Source organism: Mobula birostris, chromosome 17, assembly GCF_030028105.1.
Source record: "Mobula birostris isolate sMobBir1 chromosome 17, sMobBir1.hap1, whole genome shotgun sequence".
Classification (NCBI taxonomy): Eukaryota; Metazoa; Chordata; class Chondrichthyes; order Myliobatiformes; family Myliobatidae; genus Mobula; species Mobula birostris.
In genome coordinates this window covers 46,311,633-46,333,730 of record NC_092386.1, presented here as the reverse complement: position 1 = coordinate 46,333,730, position 22,098 = coordinate 46,311,633, and the positions used below count along the sequence as shown (strand labels likewise).

The 22,098-nt window shown below is 40.8% G+C and overlaps 1 protein-coding gene across 2 annotated transcripts in view; it reads right to left on the bottom strand.

Annotated features, from left to right (window-relative positions):
• LOC140211656 (intracellular hyaluronan-binding protein 4.S-like) overlaps positions 1-5,251 on the bottom strand; it is a 56,525-nt gene extending 51,274 nt beyond the window's left edge. For both annotated transcript variants that reach the window (XM_072281655.1, XM_072281656.1), the window contains exon 1: positions 4,683-5,251. In XM_072281655.1, the coding sequence (XP_072137756.1) occupies positions 4,683-5,115 (433 nt within the window). In that variant the 5' untranslated portion in view covers positions 5,116-5,251. The remainder of the gene's footprint in view (positions 1-4,682) is intronic.
• Between the last annotated feature and the right edge of the window lie 16,847 nt (positions 5,252-22,098).

Here is a 22,098-nt window from a genome sequence, read left to right as displayed (position 1 = left end):
TTAAGCTCCATGTCCAACTCCTCAGTAAAATATTGAGCATGAAGAATAAAGATACACCCAGTTTCAATTGCTCTTCTCTGCTGACTTGACAGTTTTGACTATTTAGTAAAATCATGCTGCTGCAAACATTCAAAACAAAAGAGCAGTTTGAAAGAAAGGTGTCGTCAAATACCTATCAATTTTAAAAGGCTGTTTCTCATCAAATGTTTCAAAAGCCATAAGTATGGAACACACAGCAGCAAATCTTCAATGGAACTGTTGAACCATTGATGTTACTTACAAATTTGTGAAAAGCAAACTTAACCCAAATTAAATACAAGTCTATGAGACATGTCATCTCTACCAAGTTTCTTGATGGGAACCAAACACCATTGCACCTCTTCATACCAGCTCTTTCTAAATAATTTTCTCATTCAAGTCTGACTTTCAGTGACCCAGATAATGAGAACAAACTGTCAGATTTTGAATAACAACCTTGAAGAGAAAGTTAAAACTTTGTTTTAAAATCCCAAGCTGCTACATGCCCATTGCCCTCATGACTTGATTACATTTTAGCGATGATTTTCATGAGAAAAGAATGCATTTCATTCAGTTAAAAGAAAAGTAATAACCAACTTTCAACATTAAAACAACTGCACCAATGTCTATTTTCCCAAATTCATAAAGGATTTAAACTATATTCCTTAACTGGAGAACACCATAGTAAACTAAATTTATTATCAGACTAAATACATGTCACCATTTACAAACCTAAGATTAGTTTTCTTGCAGGCATACTCAGCAAATCCAAAAACTATAATAAATCAATGAAGAACTGCACTCATCAGCGCAAACAACCAATGTGAAAAAGCCAACAAATTGTGCAAACACAAAAAAGAAAAAAATAATAAATAAATAAATAACCAATAAAGAACATGAGACGAAGAGTCCTTGAAAATGAGTCGACAGGTTGTGGGAACCACTCAGTGATGGGGCAAGTGAAGTTGAATGAAGTTATCCCCACTGGTTCAAGAGCCTGATGGTTGAGTGGCAATAACTGTCCCTGAACCTGGTAGTGAGGGCTCTGAGGCTCTTGTGCCTTCTTCTTGATGGCAGCAGCAAGAAGAGAGCATGATCTTAATGGTGGAGGTTCCTGACGATGGATGCTGCTTTCCTGCAACAGTATTCTATGTAGATGTGCTCAATGTGGGGAGGACTTTACCCATGATGGACTGGGCCTGATCCATTACTGTTTATAGTTTTTTCCATTCAAAGGCATTGGTACCTCCATACCAGGCTGCGATGCTACCTGTAAATATATTCTCCACCACACATCTGTGGAAGTTTGTCGAAGTATTAGATGTCATGCCAAATCTTTACAAACTTCTAAGGAAGTAGGGACAATGTCATGCTTTCTTTGTAATTGCACTTACGTACTGAACCCCAGACTGGTCCTCCGAAATTAAAACACTGAGGGATTTAAAGTTGTGACCCTCTCCACCTTTGATCCCCCAATGAGGACTGGCTTATGTATCTCTGGTTTCCTCCTCCTGAAGTTAATAATCAGCTCCTTGGTCTTGCTGGCATTGAGTGAGAGGTTGTTGTTGTGGCACCACTTAACCAGATTTTCAATGTCCCTCCTATATGGTGATTCATAACCATCTTTGATTCGGCCAACAACAGTGGTGTCGTTCGCAAACTTCAATTATAGCACTGAAGCTGTGCTGAGTGTCATAAGTATAAAGTGAGTAGAGCAGGGGGCTAAGCACACAGTCTTGTGGTGCACCTGGGCTGACAGAGATTGTGGAAGAGAGGTTATTACCAATCCAAACTGACTGGGGTCGCATGTGAGGAAATTGAGAATCCAACTGCACTACGCGGTATTGAGGACAAGGTTTTGAAGCTTATTGATTAGTTTTGAGGGGATGATAGTATTGAATGCAAAGATGCAGTTGATAAAGAGCATCCCGATGCATGCATCTTTGCTGTCCAGATGTTCCAGGACCAAAATTTAAATATCCTTTTATTTTCATTCCACCAATTGACAACCGAAGATAGAATACAAAGGATTCTTTGGACGTGAAATATTAATTCCATTTCACTTTCCACACATACTGCCTGATCTGCTAAGTTTCCATTCTTATTCCTCATTTTCAGCATCTACAGTTTTGTGTGTTTTCCTACCACAAGGAGAGAGAGTGTAATAATTCTGTGGCATCCCACAGGAATCTCCCTTAGTCACTTCAAGTGCATCAAGCTCTCACCAGTCCAACTGCCATGCTCTGAAGCTCCACATCTTCACATAGGTCCAACACTGTAGCCTTAGCAAGAGTCCATTTGCAGAACGTGACTGAAGACTGGCTCAACAACCTCCAATGTAAAATGCCACATATCAGTCTGCTGACTGTGGCAATCTCACCAGTTCAAAATGGCAATAATCATACAGTGCCTAAGAGCAGAGTGAGCTGCCTCAATGACCATCACCCAGTTTCACTCACATCTATTACAATGAAGTGTTTTGACGACTATGGCCAGAATCAACTCCTGCTGAAGCAAGGATCTGGATCCGCTGCAATGTGCCATTGCCATAGTAGGTCTACAGCAAATGAAATCTCATCGGCTCTCCACTCAGCTTTGGATCAGCTGGACAATGGCAATACCTACGTCAGGCTGCTGTTTATTGATTGCAGCTCGCCACTGAATACAATCATACCCTCAATTCTGTTCAACAAGCTCCAAAACCTAGGCCTCTGTACTTCCCTCTGCAACTGGATCCTTGACTTGCTCACCAGGACACCACAGTTGGTGTAGATTGGCAGTAACATCACATCCTCAGTGACACAATCGATACTGGCACAACTCAAGGATGCGTGCTTAGTCCACTGCTCTACTTTCTATACCCACGACTGTGTGGCTTGGCACAGATCAAACACCATCTTTAAATTTGCAGATGACAACTATTTTTGGCAGAATTTCAGATAGTAACAAGGCATACAGGCATAAGATAGATCAGCTGGTTGAGTCATATTACAACAGCAACCTTGAACTGAACGCTAAGACCAAGGAATTGATTGTGGACTTGAGGAAGGGGGAAAAAAAGAATAAATCAAGGGAACACATACCAGTCGTCATTGAGTGATCAGCAGTGGAAAGGGTGAGCAGTTTCTAGTTCCTGGGTATCATCTCTGAAGATCTATCCTGGGTCTAACATAATGATACAACTTCAAAGCAGGCACTACAGTGATGACATTTCATTAGGAGTTTGAGGAGATTCTGTATGTCACCAAAGACTAACATTTTTTGTTAATAACAGATGTACTGTGGAGATAATTTTAACTGGTTGCATCACTGTCTGGTATGGAGGAAAAGCTGCAGAAGGCCTTTATTAATCAAAGTATTGAGTATAAGAGCTGGAATGTTATGATGAGGTTGTATAAGGCATTGGTGAGGCCGAATCTGGAGTATTGTGTTCAGTTTTGGTCACCAAATTACAGGAAGGATATAAATAAGGTTGAAAGAGTGCAGAGAAGGTTTACAAGGATGTTGCCGGGACTTGAGAAACTCAGTTACAGAGAAAGGTTGAATAGGTTAGGACTTTATTCCCTGGAGCGTAGAAGAATGAGGGGAGATTTGATAGAGGTATATAAAATTATGATGGGTATAGATAGAGTGAATGCAAGCAGGCTTTTTCCACTGAGGCAAGGGGAGAAAAAACCAGAGTACGTGGGTTAAGGGTGAGGGGGGACAAGTTTAAAGGGAACATTGGGGGGGCTTCTTCACACAGAGAGTGGTGGGAGTATGGAATGAGCTGCCAGACGAGGTGGTAAATGCAGGTTCTTTTTTAACATTTAAAAAATTGGACAGATACATGGATGGGAGGTGTATGGAGGGATATGGTCCGTGTGCAAGTCAGTGGGACTAGGCAGAAAATGGTTCGGCACAGCCAAGAAGGGCCAAAAGGCCAGTTTCTGTGCTGTAGTTTCTATGGTTCAAGGTTGTAAACTCATCCAGCTCTATCAAGGGCACTAACCTCCCCAGCATCAAGGACATCTTCAAAAGGCTATGCCTCAAGAAGGTAGCATCCATTATTAAGGGACCCCCTCCACCCCCCACCCCCCCACCATCCAGAACATGCCCTCTTCTCATTGCAACGATCAAGGAAGAGGTACAGGAGCCTGAAGACATACACAATAGCTTCTTCCATTCTGCCATCAGATTTCTGAATAGACAATGTATACCATCTCACTAGTTCTACTCTCTTTTTGCACTACTTAATTACATTTATATTTCTTATTGTAATTTATAGTTTTTAAATTATTTTCTACGGCAATGTACTGCTGCCGCAAAACAACAAATTTCACGATATATGCCAGTGATATTAAACCCGATTCATCTGGCGCGATATTGTTTAAATAAGGCAACACCAGCCAGTGCCATCCCAAGTTCTCCACAACACAAAACAGTGACTAAATTAAATGACCCCGGCCCTTTCTCATTCCAAACTCACCTGACACCTAAAAGAAAAGCCAAGCCATCCATGCTCACCTTCCACCCCCCAGCACAGCAAGCTCACGGGCCACCCCAGGCACAATTTCACTCTCCCTTCACCACCCAAACAGCTAGCCTAGATCGGCCAAGCAGGCCACATGGACCACACCCCCACACACACCCAGAGAGCATATAGACCACACAACCCAACAGACCTTCTCGTCGCTGTCCGCCGCCCACCGACACGTTCTCACCGCCGCCAAGCCTGATGCCACCGCCACCGCCACCCCCGGCGGTCGAAGCCGCGGAGCCGAAGCCGGCCTCGCTGCCCGCAGGGATTTTCCGAGCCTTCTGCGACTCCCTTCTGCCGGATTTAGCCGCACCGGCGGAGGCCCCCGGCCCCGCAGCCGAAGCCGGGCCGCCGGAGGAAGGTGAAGAGCCAGCGGCTCTTCCTCCAGCTCCAGCCCTACTCCTTCGGCCGCCGCCTCCCTCCTCCTTCTTCTTCCGCTGCTTCTTCTCCTCGGCCTCCCGCAGGATATCGAACGGGTCCGACTCATCGTCCAGCAGGTGGTTGAAGCGGTTGGTGACGGCGCAGCCGAAAGTCTCCTGCATGGCGGCAGCGGCGCAGGCTTGGGGCATTCCTTTCATAACCAAACGGCCAGATCCCACACCAAACGCGACTCCAAACCACGGCCCTTTAAGTCAACAGCTATGCTGAATGATTAAGCGGCGTTCGGGCAGCCCCCAAGCGGGTGTCTGCTTCTGGAGCTCCTCCCTCCGCCTGGCGCTGCACGTCCCACTCGCTAATATGGCGCCTTCATTCACTCTCTCCCCTCCCGGCTCGGCGGTTCACACAGCAGCCCAGCACCCACTGGCCGCTATCAATCTGGAAGCAAACTCTTCATGTGGTGTTTCCAGTTCGAATTCTTAAGCAAAGACAGTCTCTAATTTTATTTCCACTCTATCCCATTAATATATATTGAATCTGGAAGTGCTATCATATTGAACCAGATTCCATCCCAGTATCATTAATATGCACTTGTGAAAACTCAGATATATATCAGCGGGTGAGGATTTATTAAATGTTATTTTTTTTGGTCAGGTCTTTCAAACGGTTCCTGATGTGCTGAGCAAGAAGTGAATTATTGTTACTTGGCAAAATAAATGATCAGTTTATACACAGAAGAATGCCACCAAGGCAAATCGGTCGAATGATCAAGTGAGAGAGTATTACCAATTAAATAAAGATCACTCAACAGTGTATTATAATATGCAAAGACTACTTTACATTGATGAATAACTCCTGACAATTACCACCTGGATATGGAAATTTACTTCATTTTATTGCTTTTTATAAAGAATGATAAGATCCTGGGGTGATTACAAGATGGCATCAATATTAAGGGACTCAGATTAATTTATAAACTGAGTGAATATCCCCAGTGGTTTATAATTACTTTTATCTCAATTCTCTGAAAAGTATATTTCAGGAAATCATTTTAATTTGAGTATCACTATCAGTAATCATGTGTAGTAATAGTCAACATACAATGGTGTCACACATGGGAAGTCATGTTGGTGACAGGCATAATCATTTAACCAGAAATTTTCAATTATTACAGTTGTATTTTTCTCAATTGTACTTGACTTGGATTCGTCAGTGTTTAAAAACATACAGTGATCTGGTTTGAATAAAATACTAAAGCACAGGTGTGGAGAAAGTTTGTTTTGGTGAAGGATCAAGTCTGAAGTTGCATGAGTTGTCGGAGTTATCTAATAGTTGGGGTGGAGGTGAACAAAAAGTTCTTTTTCACACATCTACAGAGTCTCTGTATTTTCACTGCGTGAGGATCCTCCCACTATTGTGGTTTCTTCCCACATCCCAAAGATGAGCAGGTTGGTAAGTCAATCGACTACTATAAATTGCCCCTAGCATGTCAGTGAGTGCTACAATCTGAGGGGAGTTGCTGAAATTGTGGGGAAAATTAAATGGAATTAGTGTAAGTGGGTGCTTCATATTCAGTGCAGATTCACTGTGTGGAAGAACATGTTTCCACGCTGAATGATTCTAAGTCCAACATGACAAGGGTAGTACGGTAGTGTAGTGATTAGCACAGCACTTTACAGTACCAGTGACCACGGTTCAATTCTCATCACTGTCTGTAAGGAGTTTGTATGCTCTCCCCATGGGTTTCCTCCAGCTGCTCTGGTTTTGTTTCACAGTCCAAAGACATAATGGTTGAAAGGTTAAGTGTTCATTGTAAATTGCCCCATGAGTAGGATAGGATTAAAGCGGGGGTTGCTGAGTGATGGGACTCAAAGGGCTGGAAGGACCCATACCATACCGAATCTCAATAAATAAATAAATGAGGATCAAATGAAGCGGAAGTAACAATGCTTTGCTTGTGAAATATGTAGAACAGGACATTTCCAGATATAATTATTGAAAGTGTATGAACTTAAGATATAAAACCAGTATCAAAATAGAAGGTGAATGAAAAATGAATAAAGGCAAGCCAAGTTTGTGTTTTAGAATATAGGTTTACAAAAGCTTCTAATTTTGATGAGAATCTGTGAATCGTTCTCAGGATCCTGGAAAGATAATGTTACACGTTCCTCTCTCACTATAGTTAAAATGCATAACAAAGATAAAAGGATAATAATTCATAAGAAACTAACTAATAAAAAATTGATATTGACCAGGGAATTAAGTAAATATGCTGTATATTATCTGAGCACCAACACCAAACCACAACACTTAAGAAATCATGAACTAATAACTGTGGAAACCTTAGAACTATGGAAATCCTTAAGAGACCTGATAAAATAGTTCAAATCTTATCAGGTCCTTTAACATAGGGACCTATTAACCTGATAACATATGTGATTTTATAATGCCATTGGAATATGTGGGCACCATTGACTAGAGCAAACTTACTGAGGAGCAAAAAAAAGCCCATTTTCTTCTGGAAATATTTAATTTAGGTCATATAAGACTGTGTTAAGTTGAAAAGAAGGTATCAAAATCGGGTTTAATATTTCCATATGTTGTGAAATTTGTTGTTTTGCTGCAAATATAAAAAATACAATAAGAAATATACAATATATAAAAATTAAATTAAGTAGGTAATGCAAAAAGAGACCAAAGAAGTGGTGAGTAATGTTCATTCAGAAATCTGATGTTGGAGGGGAAGAAACTGTTCCTGAAATGTTGAGTGTGTGTCTTCAGGCTCCTGTACCTCCTCCTTGCTGGTAGCAATGAGAAAGGGCAAGTCCTGGGTAATGGGAGTCCTTAATGATGGATGCTACCTTCTTGAGGCATTGCCTTTAGAAGGTGTCCTTGGTGCTGGGAGGCTTGTGCCCATGATGGAGCTAGCAGAGTTTACAACGTTCTGCAGCTTTTCCAATCCTGCACGGTGATGCAACCAGCTAGAGTGCTCTCCACAGCACACCTGTAGAAATTTGCGAGAGTCTTTGGTGACGTACTAAGTTTCCTCAAACTCCCAATGAAATATAAGCACTATATGCCTTCTTTGTAACTGCACCATTGTTAGACCTAGGATAGAACCTCAGAGATGTTGACACGCAGGTACTTGAAATTGCTGACCCTTTCCACTGCTGATCCCTCAAATGAGAACGGGTGTGTTTTCCTTCAACATCCCTTTCCTGAAGTCCACAATCAATTCCTTGGTCTTATTGGATTTGAGTGCAAGGTTGTTATTGTGACATCACTCAACCAGCTGATCTATCTCACTCCTACATGCCTGCTCGTCCAATAATTCTACCAACAATAGTTGTGTCATTGGCAGATTTATAGATGATGTTTGAGCTGTGCCTAGCCACAGTCATGGGTGTAGAGAGCAGAGCAGTAGGCTAAGAATGCATTCCTCAATTGTGTCAGTATTGATTGTCAGTGAGGAGGAGATATTATTTCTGATCCACACCAACAGTGGTTTTCCATTAGGTAGAAAAGGATTCAGGTGCAGAGGAAGATACAGAGGCCCAGGCTTTGAAGCTTGTTGATTGACACTCCTTCATCTCCCTTGACCATACCTTCTTGTCCTTCACCACTGGAGCTGCAGTATTTAGTCTCTGTGTATAGGCCAGGAGTAGAAGTACAGCCAGGTGATCAGACTTTTCCCAAGTGTGGGTGTGGGTTGACGAGGTAAGCATTCTTGGTGGTGGTATAACAGCGGTCGAGTGTGTTGTCCCATCTCTTTCCACAGGTGATATGTTGGTGGTAGTTGTTCAGAGACTTCTTCAGGCTGACCTAGTTGAAATCCCCCACAATGATAGGGAAGGCATTGGGTTGCACAGTTTTGTTGCAGCTGATTACGGTGCTCAGCTCCTCCAGAATCTGTCTGATGTTGGCCTGGGATGGAATTACACTACTACCAGGGTGTTGGCAGAAAATTCCCTCCACAGATAAAAAAAAATGACACTTGATCACTAGATGTTCCAAGTCGGATGAGCAGGACTGAGACAGAACCGCTATATCTGTGCAGCATGATAAGTTAATCATAAAACATATACCACCTCCTCTTGCTGCAATAGAGATGTTTTTAATTTCATAAAAAGGGGGAATTCAGGAGCGAGATAGCAGCCCACAATTCCTATTGTGTCTGTGCACAACTACACCTCAAATTAAATAGAGGCACGCACGCGGGAGATGGCTTTAACTGGTGTATTCACATTGTAACGAGAGAGAGAGAACTATGCACATGTGCAGACAACAGATTAATACATAGTGCTAAGGTGGGGGGGGTCATTGCTCTAAAAGAAATAGAACCATTCATTACACTTCTTTCCCCCTTAGATTAATGCAAAACATTCAACTTCCCTTTCATAAACCCATATTCCAAATAAACATGCTTTCACAATAGCAGTCCATAACTAACTTCACAGTTCTAAACGTTCAGTCCTTTGGGTGAAGCTCTGTTTCTTTCAGGATAGCGCCTCTGGACCTGTGGAGAAGCGCCAGGTTTGGTAGGTGTCTTGTCAGTGATAATGTTTTTGTCATGCCTCTGGATCTGTGGAATGGCATCAGGTTTGGTAGGTTTCTTGTCTAAGACAATGTTCTCGGCTTCCAGTGTCATGTTGTTGTCAGTAACATCATCACTGAAAGGCAAGTCTGATGACTGTAATGTGTCTATCTAGTTGGATGCAATTGACTCAGGTGTGTTCTTTGGTTGAGCATCTACAGCAATCAGAAACATGGAGTCCATGAATGGCCCAGCAAAGTCATATGTGTAACGGTGCCTGTGGGGGTGCATTTTCAACCTTTTGGCATCCTGAACAGCTTTTGGTCAAGTCTTCAATCTGTTTATCTATTCCCGGCAACCACGGATAGCTACAGGCAAGACTCTTCATCTTTATTGTTTCCAGATGTCCTTCATGCAGATTTCTAACACTTTGGTTTGCTGTTTTGAGAGAACCAAACCACAAGATCCACACATCAGCGTTCTTTGACATACAAACAGTTGTTCTCGTCTCACTGAGAACTCTGGAAACATTGGGTTACCCTGAGCTGGCCATCCTTGCGTGGTGATATCATAGACTTTTAACAATGTTGGGTCATTCCACGTTTCCCTTTGTACTTCGGAATTTGTTACCTACAACTGGTCCAGCAAAGCAGTGTGAAACACTTCTGCAGGGTCACAGCATGAACACTTCTTCTCCAGTTGCTAATAGAGGAAGACGTGACAAGATATCAGCATTGCTGTGTTGTTTGGCACCCTTAAACTCTATGTCATAAGACTGGGCTCCTAGGAACAGTGCCCATCGTTGTAACTGGGTAGCAGTCTTCACTGGAATTCCCTTCCTGGGATTGAAAATGAACACAAGAGGCTGATGGTGGGTCACGAGCGTAAACTTTTGCTGTAGAGGTAGTGGTGGAACTTCTTTATTCCCCATACTAGACTAAGGGCCTCTCGATTGATCTGTGTGTAGTTGCATTCTGCACTTGTCAGTGATCTTGAAGTAAACGCAATTGGGCATTCAGATCCATCTTTCGTGATGTATGACAAAATGGCTCCAAAGCCATAAGGGGACACATCGCACATCAGTCTGATGGGCAGGGATGGGTCATAATGGGTGAACAGTTCGTTGGATGTTATTAGTCACTTTGTTTCCTTGAATGCTTTTTCACATCTTTCTGACCATTCCTACTTTACTCCTGTCTGCAACAGTGCATTCAATGGATGCAGCACTGCAGGAATGTTTGGAAAAAATCCATTGCAGTAGTTCACAAGGCCGAAGTATGACCTGAATTGTCTCACATTTTCCGGTTTGAGTGCCTGTAGCACTGCTTCAGTCTTCTCTTGTGACCTATGTAAGCTATGCTTGACAATGAAATGACCACAATATGAAATTTAATTCTTGAAAAACTCACATTTCTCTCTCTTTGGGTGCAGATTATACTCACTTAACACACACAAAAAATGCTGGTGAGCGCAGCAGGCCAGGCAGCATCTATAGGAAGAGGTACAGTCGACGTTTCGGGCTGAGACCCTTCGTCAGGACTAACTGAAAGAAGAGATAGTAAGAGATTTGAAAGTGGGAGGGGGAGGGGGAGAACCTGGCGAAGGGACTTGGCCTGAAACATCGACTGTACCTCTTCCTATAGATGCTACCTGGTCTACTGCGTTCACCAGCATTTTGTGTGTTGCTTGAATTTCCAGCATCTGCAGATTTCCTCATGTTTGCATTTTTAAATTCATACTCATTTAGCCTGGTAAGCAATACCAAGGTCTGGAGATGTTCTTCATCATTCTTGCCAGTCACAATTATGTCATCAAGGTAACATTCTGTTCCTGAGATACCTTGGAGCACTTGATCCATTGCTCTTTGCCAAATTGCTGGAGCTGATGTGATGCCATAGATGGGACGATTATACTGGAATAGCCCCTTGTGAGTGCTGATTGTGAGGAACTTCTTGCTTGAATCCTCAATCTCCATTTGTAGATAGGTTTGTGACAAATCAATCTTTGAAAACCTCTCCCTGCCTACCAAAGATGCAAAAATGTCTTCTACTCGTGGCAGGGGATACTGCACTGTAACTGTATGCAGCACTGGTTGATGCTCACCTTGAAATCCCCACATATGCGAACGGCTCCGGCCTTCCCTTGCTTGATTACCAGGACAATGTACCCAATTGCTCCACTCAACCTTGGAGAGAATTCCAAATGCCTCCAAGCTCTGCAGTTCGGTATCCACTTTAGTACGTAGTGGGTAAAGCACTGGATGCTCTTTTTGAAATCTTGCTGTTGCTGTTTCATCCAGTTCAATTCTGTCCTTCATGCCTTTGAGTTTACCAGTCCCTTCTTAAATGCCTTCTCATTAGCATTAAGCAGCTATGCCAGTCTCTGGTTAGCACTACCATTTGGGCTGCCATTGCCTGTTGATGTCACACTGAAAGCTTTGATTATGTGCCAGTTTAGTTGGATTTTTCACAACCATTCACATCTGAAAGGTGCTGGCCCTCCACTTATCAATACATAAAGCTCTAGCTACTGTGATTGAACTCTATATGTCACATTTACTTTCAGTTTGCCTTTGGGAAACACTTTTTCGCCTGTATAAGTCTTCAGCATCGCTGAGGTCTTCTCTGACGGTATCTTAGAAAATAATCTGTTGTAGTCAACCTCTGGAATTATAGTCAAAGTTGACCCTGTATCCAGCTCCATTTTCAGTTTTACACCAGTGATTACCTATTTTACCTATTGTGATCCAAATGAATTTGTGATCTGCTTCAGTTATATTACGCAGTTCTAGGCATGACAGTTCACCTTTGTCAGACTCTATGTTGCCTGATTCTGTTTTACATTCGCATGACCATTCACCTTTGTCAACTCTACATTGTTTGATTCTGTTTTACATTCAGTAACTTTATGCATTTGCTTAGTTTTGTGTTTGAGGTTTTTCACTCGGTTGTGCTTTTTGTCTCCCTTGCACATTCTCTTTATGTAACCTTGCCTGTGACACTGTCTGCAGACTTTTTCTTTGAACCAGTGGTCATTTGCATCATGGGAGGATTTGCCACATTGATAATGTGTTTGGCTTTTTGCACTATTCAGGGACACTTTGCATTTCACATTCTAACCTTCTTTTCTGTAGCTCTGCTGCATTATTTGCTACAGTCTCTAACGATATTGCAATGGTCAATACCTGTTCTAAGATTAGGTCTCTTTCAGATAGTAGCCTCTTTTGAGTGCTTTGACTATGCATGCCACATACAAGTCTGTCCCTTAATGCATCAGAAAGTCCATCTCTAAAGTCACAGTATTAGGAAAGTGTGCATAGTTCTGCAATGTATTTAGAAATGCTTTCATATTTTGACTAGTTCCTTTTGTAAAATCTAAATCTCCCAGCTATTACCAGTGGTTTAGGGCTCAAGTGATTTTGTAAGGTTGTAACAATTTTGTTGAACATTTTGCTTTTCAGGGGTTACTAGTTTGCATAAGAGACTATACATTCTTGGGACCATTAAGCTAAGAAGTATAGGGGTTTTCTTTTGTTCCTCCACATTGTTCATGTTACAATACAGTTCTACATTCTCGGTATAAAACTCTCAGTCTTCAATAGCACTATTAAATTCATCAACTTTCCCAAATGAGGCCATCACCATGTTATTTTCACTTTAGATTCAGCGCGTCTTTTACTTTTACTCATGCATTCCTTTGTTAGCGTCTGTGACGACTTCCTCATGCTGTTTAACTCCGCTGTTTTGTCCCGTAACTGTCAGTGCAGTTCGTGATATTTCCTGACATTCAAGTTCGTATCCGCTGCCAATTTTTTGTGTCTGTGCACAACTACATATCAAATTAAATAAAAGCACGCACATGAGAGATGGCTTTAACTGGTGTATTCACATTGCAGTGAGACAGAGGGAAAACAATGTGCATGTGTAGACAACAGTGCATGTGCAGACAACAGAACAACATGTAGTGCTAATGGGCAGAGGGTCATTGCTCTAAAAAAATAGATCTATGCATTACAATTCCTATAAAAACGCACAGCAGAATATGTTATTTCTAGTAGTTAGAAGGAAACAAAAATATCCAAAATAAGGCATACAGGAATCTGTCTGATCTGGTAGTGCAATGTATACTTGTTTTAGTACATACTACCTCCTTAAAATAAGTGTTTTGTAATGTCTTTGATTGCTAAATAAGGTATTCCAAGGAAATTCTCTCAGAAATATAGTTTGCAGATGATTATTTCAGAAGTTTCATTTTGCAAACCATTTTTGTTTCCCTAAAATACTGAACATACAATGCCATTAGATGTTTGGTAGCTAAATTTATAGTAGCCTTGAAGTTCTTTGACAATTTTGAGGCTACATTGGTATTGTATAGAATCCAGTGTCATTGTGTGCATCATTGTTTCCCAACCGTTTTCAGCCCAAAGCTAAAGCACTTTAATACATGCCAAAGCACCTTCATTCATGCCAACACCCCTCTTACAATATACTTTCCAGCACCCCTATTGTGTAAAAACATGTCTGTTATATGCTAACATGAGGAAAATGATACTGTTTTAAATTTTATTTGTCTTTAAACCTAGTTTACACAGTACCTGTGTGCTGTACAGCAGCTTCAATATCAGTGTGATCCTTGAGCTTGATGGTTTTTATCAAGAGTTGAAATATCTGGTTCAAGCTGTGACAGCAGAAGCCCGAAGACCCTATGCATAACAATGTCTCTGTGGTTTCTGTTTTTTGTGAGTATGTGGCTCACTACACAGAAGCCTCTTTCAACAAGGTAGCAGAATGGAAATGCATTGAAGAACAGTATGGCTCTTCTCCAAAGACCAGGAATCTTTGTATGACAGTGTAGCCACATACCACAAAAACCAACAGTTTAGAAAAGCACTTTTGCTTCTTCATCATTCTGAATTTTGATAGTTTCTTCTTGCAGGCTCTCTTCCTGTTCGTTTATCTTACAAAGAAATGGGTAATTACCATGTCTGGAATTTCCAGATCACTCAAACCTTGAATTAATTCTGAAAATCTTATTCCAGTGACTGCAGGTGTAAGCAGAACTCTTGCAAATCACCATCTCTGAAAGAAAAGGACATGCTTTCCATGCAGGGAAACTGTGAGAACATTCTTCTCCCAATGTTTTGCTTATATATTTCCAGTTTTCTGATAAAAGTGGACACTGCACTTTTTGCCTGGATTAAATTGAAATTCTCACTCCGCAGTTTCATGTTTAGTATGTTCATTTTGTCATATAGATCGGCTAGGTGTACCACATCTCCACGAAGAAGTTTAATCTTGTTTCTCAATCTCTTGGCGACTGAGCAAAAATTCAACCAAGGTGTCAAAAAGATCAAAGAAATGTTTTAAGCAGCAGCCTTTTGACAGCCAACGCACTTTAGTGTGATGAAACAAACATTCAAACTCTTCATCATTATCTTGGCAAAATTGGTAAGATATTCTGTGGTTTAATGGTTGAGCTCTAATTATGTTGGTAGCAGATATTACAAGAGTCATGCTTGAAAAAAATCACTGGTTGAGGTTTTTGGCTGCAAGATGTTGATGATGAATTATACAATGGATTACAAACAGACGGAATTTCTTTTTTAATAAATGCCACTAAACCAGCATAGTGACCTGTCATATATGGCAATCCATCTGTTGCATAAGAAATCATGTTCCTAATTCAAATACTTTAATCCTCAATATACATTTTGTGCTAATTGTAGATTGATTCTCCATTGATATTTGTTTTTAATTTTTTACAAAAGAGAACCTCTTCATAAACTTTTCCATTTTTGATAAACTGTACATATGCCAATAGCAATGCCTCGTTGTCTCACATGGCTGCCTCATCCATTTGTATCCCAAATTCTCTTTTCTGCAGCTGTGCATAGTTGATACTCAATGTCCTCACTCTTTCTGTCAATGCAACAGGCTACAGAGTTATTACTTAGTGGAATTGATTTTAAAATGCTGGTATCCAGTTTGAGAACAATGATGAGCACTTCTGATACAACAGCCATTATCAGTCTTTTACCAATTATATGAGATTTTCCACACTTTCCACACATGGGGAGTTGCTGATCTGACAGGACCGGAACAAAACCATACTCTAGGGATTGAGTGATAACATTGTATTGATACACTTTCTGTAGTTTCTATTTTTTAGCAAGATTAAGTCCAATTTATACTTCTGCGTCAAATGTACGTCGTAGGTACTGCGTACCCTACGCCGTAGGGTGACGTGCACCTCCCCAAAAAAGTAACTCATGCGTCATGGGGACGCAGACCACAACAACTGTGATTGGTTTGCTTGGTAGCATTGCATTTCCGGTTGCTTTTCTCCGCCATGTCTGTACACTGATGCGAAACAAATAGTTGGAGACGATGAACCAAATCTTCAAATCTACGTGCCAGCATCAGAAAATATTTGAAATGCATTTCCTCGTCCATGTCTCTCTCGAAGAAACTCAACACAGTGGCATAGAAACCCCACCGTCAACTTCGTTTAGGTGGTGAATTGCAGAGCGACACAGACACAACTACGCATACTCACTACGGTGTAGGGCTACACAAAACTATAAATCAGGCCTATGGCATAGCCCATACGCACAAGTATATATCAGGCTTGAGAATTCAAGGCTTCACCACCTTCAGACAGAGATCGCGCCGCACGTATTTATCCATCATTAACAGGACTAAATTAAAATAAAGAATTAACACAAATTGGGAATGCCTATCAGATGTTGACAGAGGCAGTGAGTTGACATGGACGGAACGATGCTAAGAAATGGCGAGGTGAAAATGAAGATGATCACAACAGCGAAAATTACATTGACAAAGATGCAGAATGGAATCTTAGTGTTAGTCGAGATAGAGCTGGTGTTTGGCAAGCCACCTTTATACTATTCCAGTTAACATGATTGACCAATCACTAAAGTGTCATAATCCCCAAAGATGGTTTTTGACCGCACATATAGAGCCAAGGTCACTTTGAACACCTCAAGAGGAATCCTTGAGGTTGGTATGTTCACTAATTGGCTCTATTTCACTGTTTGGTTCTGGCCAGCGCTGTGTCGTTGCACAACCTGTTGTCTATAGATCTGTACAGTAAGTTGAGAGGGTGTACTTGACTTACCAATTGTTAAATTGCATGAACTCATTCCGTGCCGTGAGTCTTATGGTCAGGGGAAATTTTGGGCACCCTGGTTGCTAACTTATGCATTCCCAATAATGTCTCTTTGGTTGTCAAGATCATATGAGATTGCCAAGTTTCAGACGCGTTGTGACCAACAAGTGTTTAACACCTGCAGAGCTATGGTTTTTCCTGCGTTCTAGTGCCTCATCTTTTTTTTTGGAAGTGCCTGCTCTACTAGTGGTCGGTCAGGTCTCGTGCCTCAGGTTAGGGTGCCTCTCACCATCTCCCTCAAGAATCTTGAATGTCCCCTGATGACTTCTGTTTCCCATTATGCCCCCTTAGAATACATAACCATACCCTTGGGGAGGATAGTACCACTCCCATTGGGAATCACTGGTATACACGAAGCATTTGAACATCTTCAATCTTAATTTACATTTTGAAGGAACAGAGATAATTTTTATTCATCTGTGGAATTCATTGTACATAAATTCAAGGGAACTTCCAAACAATAATTAAGTGAGCTACACTAATAATAAAGTACCTTAATATCTGCTGAGGAAATACCCTGTAACAATAATCTTGAATAAAACTGAACACCTGGAAGAGTATAAACTCATGAATGAAAGTCATGGTGACTTTGTTAAAGCCAAGTCTGATTTTTCTAATGAATTTCTTTGTGAAACGAAGGTAAACGAGCTTGATGTGATTGATGCCATGTAAATGGACTTTGAAAACACTTTTAATAAACAATGCTATTGTAGAATACCTGTAGTTAGCAAAATAAAAGACAAAAAAAAAATCAAATTGGTGTTGGTGTGCTGTGAATTTGGCTAACGAAAAAGGAAGGAGTTTTGGTAAGGTAAACAGCTGTATTTCAGACAAGGTGGAAGCTTAAATTGGTGTTTGTAGAGGATAGTATTAAGGCCACAGCATTTTTATATATATGTTAACAACCTAAGCTTGTTCATTAAGAAGTAATTTGATTGTTTGCAAATGATCACAAACAAACCAAAGTTCTTATAGATAGGAAGATTGCTATGTACTTTTGAAGTCACAAACATATTGGTGAAATGGAGAAACACATAGCAAATGAAATGAACAGAGAAAAATGACTAATTTTGGTTTGTATAAGAAGCAATTTAAAGCAATTGACACAACTTTAAAAGGCTACAAGAGGAGGGAGATCTAAGTAAGCAAGCCATAAGAACATAGAGCTGCTGCCTCACTGCTCAGTAACCTGGCCTCTGATACTTTCTGTGTGGAACATGCATCCTTACAATGTGATCACACGTGTTTCCTCTGGGTGTTTTGGCTTCTCTTCACATCCAAAAATTGTGTAGGTTGATAGGTTAATTAGCCACTGTAAATTATCTCTTGTGTACAAATGAAGGGTAGAATCTGGAGGGTCTTGATGGAAATGTGGGTAGAATAAAATGAGTCAGGATGAGATTAATGTACAAATGTGTACTTGATTGGTGGTCTGAATATTGTATTTCTGGGCTGTATCACTTTTACTATGACTGTATAAACATAGGAAGACAATTGATCCCTCCCCACTCTACCATTTAATAAGGCTGATCCCATCTTGGGCCTCAACACTATTTTCCCGTGCTCTCCCTTACTCTTGATTTTCTTGTTGTTCAACAATTTGGTAATTTATTCAATGATTTTATCTTCACAGTTTTCTATAATAGAAAATTCTAAAAATTCGTAACTCTCTGAAAGAAAGAAAATCTCCACGTCATAGAAACGTAGAAATTTACGGCACATTACTGGCCCTTCCGCTTGCAATGTTGTGCCTACCATGTAACCGGCTCTAGAAACCATCTGGGATTTCCCTACCACATAGCCGCCTACTTTTCTAAGCTCCATGCGCCTATCTAAGAGTCCCTTGAAAGACCCTTTTGCGTCTGCTTCTACCACCGTCGCTGGCAGTGCACTCCACACACCCACCACTCTCTGTGTGGAAAACTTACCTCTGACTTCCCCTTCTACCTACTTCCAAGCACCTTAAAACTGTGCCCTCTCGTGCTAGCCATTTCAGCCCTGGGAAAAAGCCTCTGGCTGTCTACATGATCAATGCGTCTCATCATCTCATCATCCTCTGTCAGGTCACCTCTCATCCTCTGTCGCTCCAAGGAGAAAAGGCCAAGTTCACTCTACCTATTTTCATGAGACACACTCTCCAATCCAGGCAACATCCTTGGAAATCTCCACTGCACTCTCTCCATAGTAGCCACGTCCTTCCTGTAGTGAGGTGTCCAGAACTGAACACAGTACTCCAAGCAGGGTTTAACTAAGGTCTTATATAGCTGTAAATTACCTCATGGCTCTTGAATTCAGTCCCACGACTGATGAATGCCAACACACCATATGTCTTCTTAACAACACTGTCAATCTGCGCAGCAGCTTTGAGTGTCCTATAGACACGGACCCCAAGAGCTTGATGATCCTCCACACCTCCAGGAGTCTTACCATTAATTTCTTTCCTGTCTTCAAATTTGACCTACTGAAATGAACCACTTCACACTTATCTGGGTTAAACTCCATCTGTCATTGCTCAGCCCAGTTCTGCATCTTCTCGATGTTCTGATGTAACCTCTGACAACCCTCCAGACTATCTAAAACACCCCTGACTTTTGTGTCATCAGCAAATTTACTAACCCACCCTTTTACTTCCTCATCCAGGTCATTTATAAAAAATCACTAAGCGGAGGGGTCCCAGAATAGATCCCTGCGGAACACCACTAGTCATCATCTACAACCACCCTTTGCCTTCATTTTAAATGGGTGACACCTTTTTCTCAAATTGTTCCTTCCGGTTCTAGATACCTCCACTATCAAAATTTCCTCTCAGCAACCATCTATTGCTCTTAGCCAACAAGATAATTTCTCATTCTTCTAAACTCCAACTTGCTTAACCCTCTGTGTATGTCAACCCATTCATCTCCAGAAATCAACCCAGTGAATCTTCATGACATATTTCCATGCAATACCCCCTAGTATGGCAAACCAGCGCCCAGCAAAAATGATCAGAACTTTGTGTCTTATACTGAAAACTCTTCCAACAAAGACCAACACTCTGCTAACTTTCCCCATTATCAGCATGCCAGCTTTTAGTGCTTCATGAACTAGAACAATCAGATCCCTTTGCACCATAACATTCTACGGTCTTTTTTGATTTAGAGAATCATTTGCTTTTTCATTCTATCAAATTTTCACACATTACACTCCATCTGTCAATTTCTTGTGTAATCACATCCTATCTACAGTACATCTCTTTAAAGGGTCTGTGTGTCCTCTCAACTTGATGACCTACCTATCTTTGTATGAGGGGCAACCTGCTAGACGTTTATAAAATTAAGAGAGGTATAGTTGGGGTAGATAGACTATTTCTCCCTGGGTAAATATGTCAAATATAAGACAGCATAGATTTAAGGTGAGGGTGTGAAACTGAATGAAGATTGTTTACACAGTTTTACAAGTTTTTGTTTACACAGGGAGTGGTAGGAGTTGTGTTCTTTATACATACCGTGGGTTACTAAGAACAAACCATATTCTGGAAGAATTAAAACTAGAACTTTTATTTACCACAGCAAACAGCAACCACGTTTTCACCATACAGTTTCTAGATCATTCTGTCATTTCTGCGCATGCTCAGAACCCTGTCTAATCACGTTCTTACACGTGACACGTGATATCACCACACCTTCCTTTTCTTAAAAAGAAAAACAATTAGCAACATTAAACAAACAAATGCATAATTTAACATGTCTCTATCAGTCTCTCTGGGGGTTTACGAACACGAGTAGACCTTCGAAGTGGTTCACACAGTTCTTGTGTTTCGTTGTTATTTTCATGTTTCCTCTGGTCTGCATCAGTTAACTGAAACTCTGAAGCTGGCTCTTTCTTAAGGTCTTTGTGATTTCTTCTTAACACTGCTCCTGCTTCTGTTCGGACCATGTATGATCTGGGTTGTACTTCTTCAAGTACTGTAGCTTTCTTAATCCCTTCCACTTCCACTTGTAATGAAATACGAACCTTCTTTTCTTCATCTAATTCATTCATTAACTGTGTAATCTCTTTTTTATGCTGAGACTTCATCATTTCAATACAACTTCTCAATTCCTTCACTTGTGCTTTCACTTCTTCAATTGGATCACTATCCAGGACTAATACTCTTTTCACCAAATTCTGTCTCTCACAGGCAGATAAACCCGGTAGTGACTGTACATTCTTTGGCACCACCACAAATAAAAGCATGTGCATCATATTTTTGTATGATACTTTTGCCACACATGTTCCTTTAACTGGAATGTCTGCACCTGAATACTCAGTCACTTTTATATTTGTCTGATCTAACTTTGGTCTAGGCTTTAATGCATTAAACTCAGATTCTGCAAGAACATTTACTTGGGCTCTGGTATCCAATTTAAACAGAATAATGTTTTGGTTCACTTGCTATGGCATAGTCCAGTCATTCTTACTTCGTTTGTTTTCACAAAGCACATCTATATAAAACTCCTCGCGTTCATTTTCAAGCACTGCATTTATGTGTTTTATTTCCTTTCTACTTCTGCAACAGCGTGAAAAATGATTACTCTTACTGCAGGTGTTGCACATTTGCCGATAGGCTGGACACTTTTTTAGGTGATGTTGCCGCCCACAGCGATCACAAAGTTTTTTTCCTTCAGATGATGTCTTGCTCTCTGTCGGTTTCATTGTCACTGCATTATTTTTCCTAATATGCTCGTGCTTTACAGCGTCTACGCAGCCGTTCTCGATAAAAAGCTCTTTAGCCTGCAACATCACGGTCTCAGAAACTTTGCAGAGTGCCACAGCTTTTTCCAAATTCAAATCTTGTTCTAACAGTCTTTCTCTCAGACCATTATCCAGAATGCTGCAAACAATTCTGTCTTTAATGAGAGAGTCTGTAAGCTCTGCAAACTCCCATCTTTTACTGTGGTTTCTCAACTCCGTAACAAATTGATCAATCGTTTGACCAGACACTTGAAAAATTTATAGCGCTCATACATCACATTACACTTCGGGATAAAAAATGCGTCAAATTTGTCGATTATCGCTTTTAGATTCAAATTATGTCCATTTTCAAAAGTAAAATGGTTATATACTTCAATTGCATCATCCCTTATTATGTGGAGTAGAATTGCAGCTTTCGTTTTTTCCATTTTATTATCTGCTCCAATTGCTGATAAATAAATTTCAAAACGCTGTTTAAATCTCTTCCAGTTTTCAGCTATGTTCCCAGTCAGCTGAAGCATCGATGGGGGTTGCAAAACTTCCATTTTTAAAGCTGTTAGCAAACAAAAAAAAGTTTGTGCTTTCTTTTTCCTTCGATTCTCCTGTTTCCATATTATTCTTTCAGACCGACTTCTGACACCATGTTGTGTTCTTTATACATAATGTGGGGTTACTAAGAACAAACCATATTCTGGAAGAAGTAAAACTAGAACTTTTATTTACCACAGCAAACAGCAACCACGTTTTC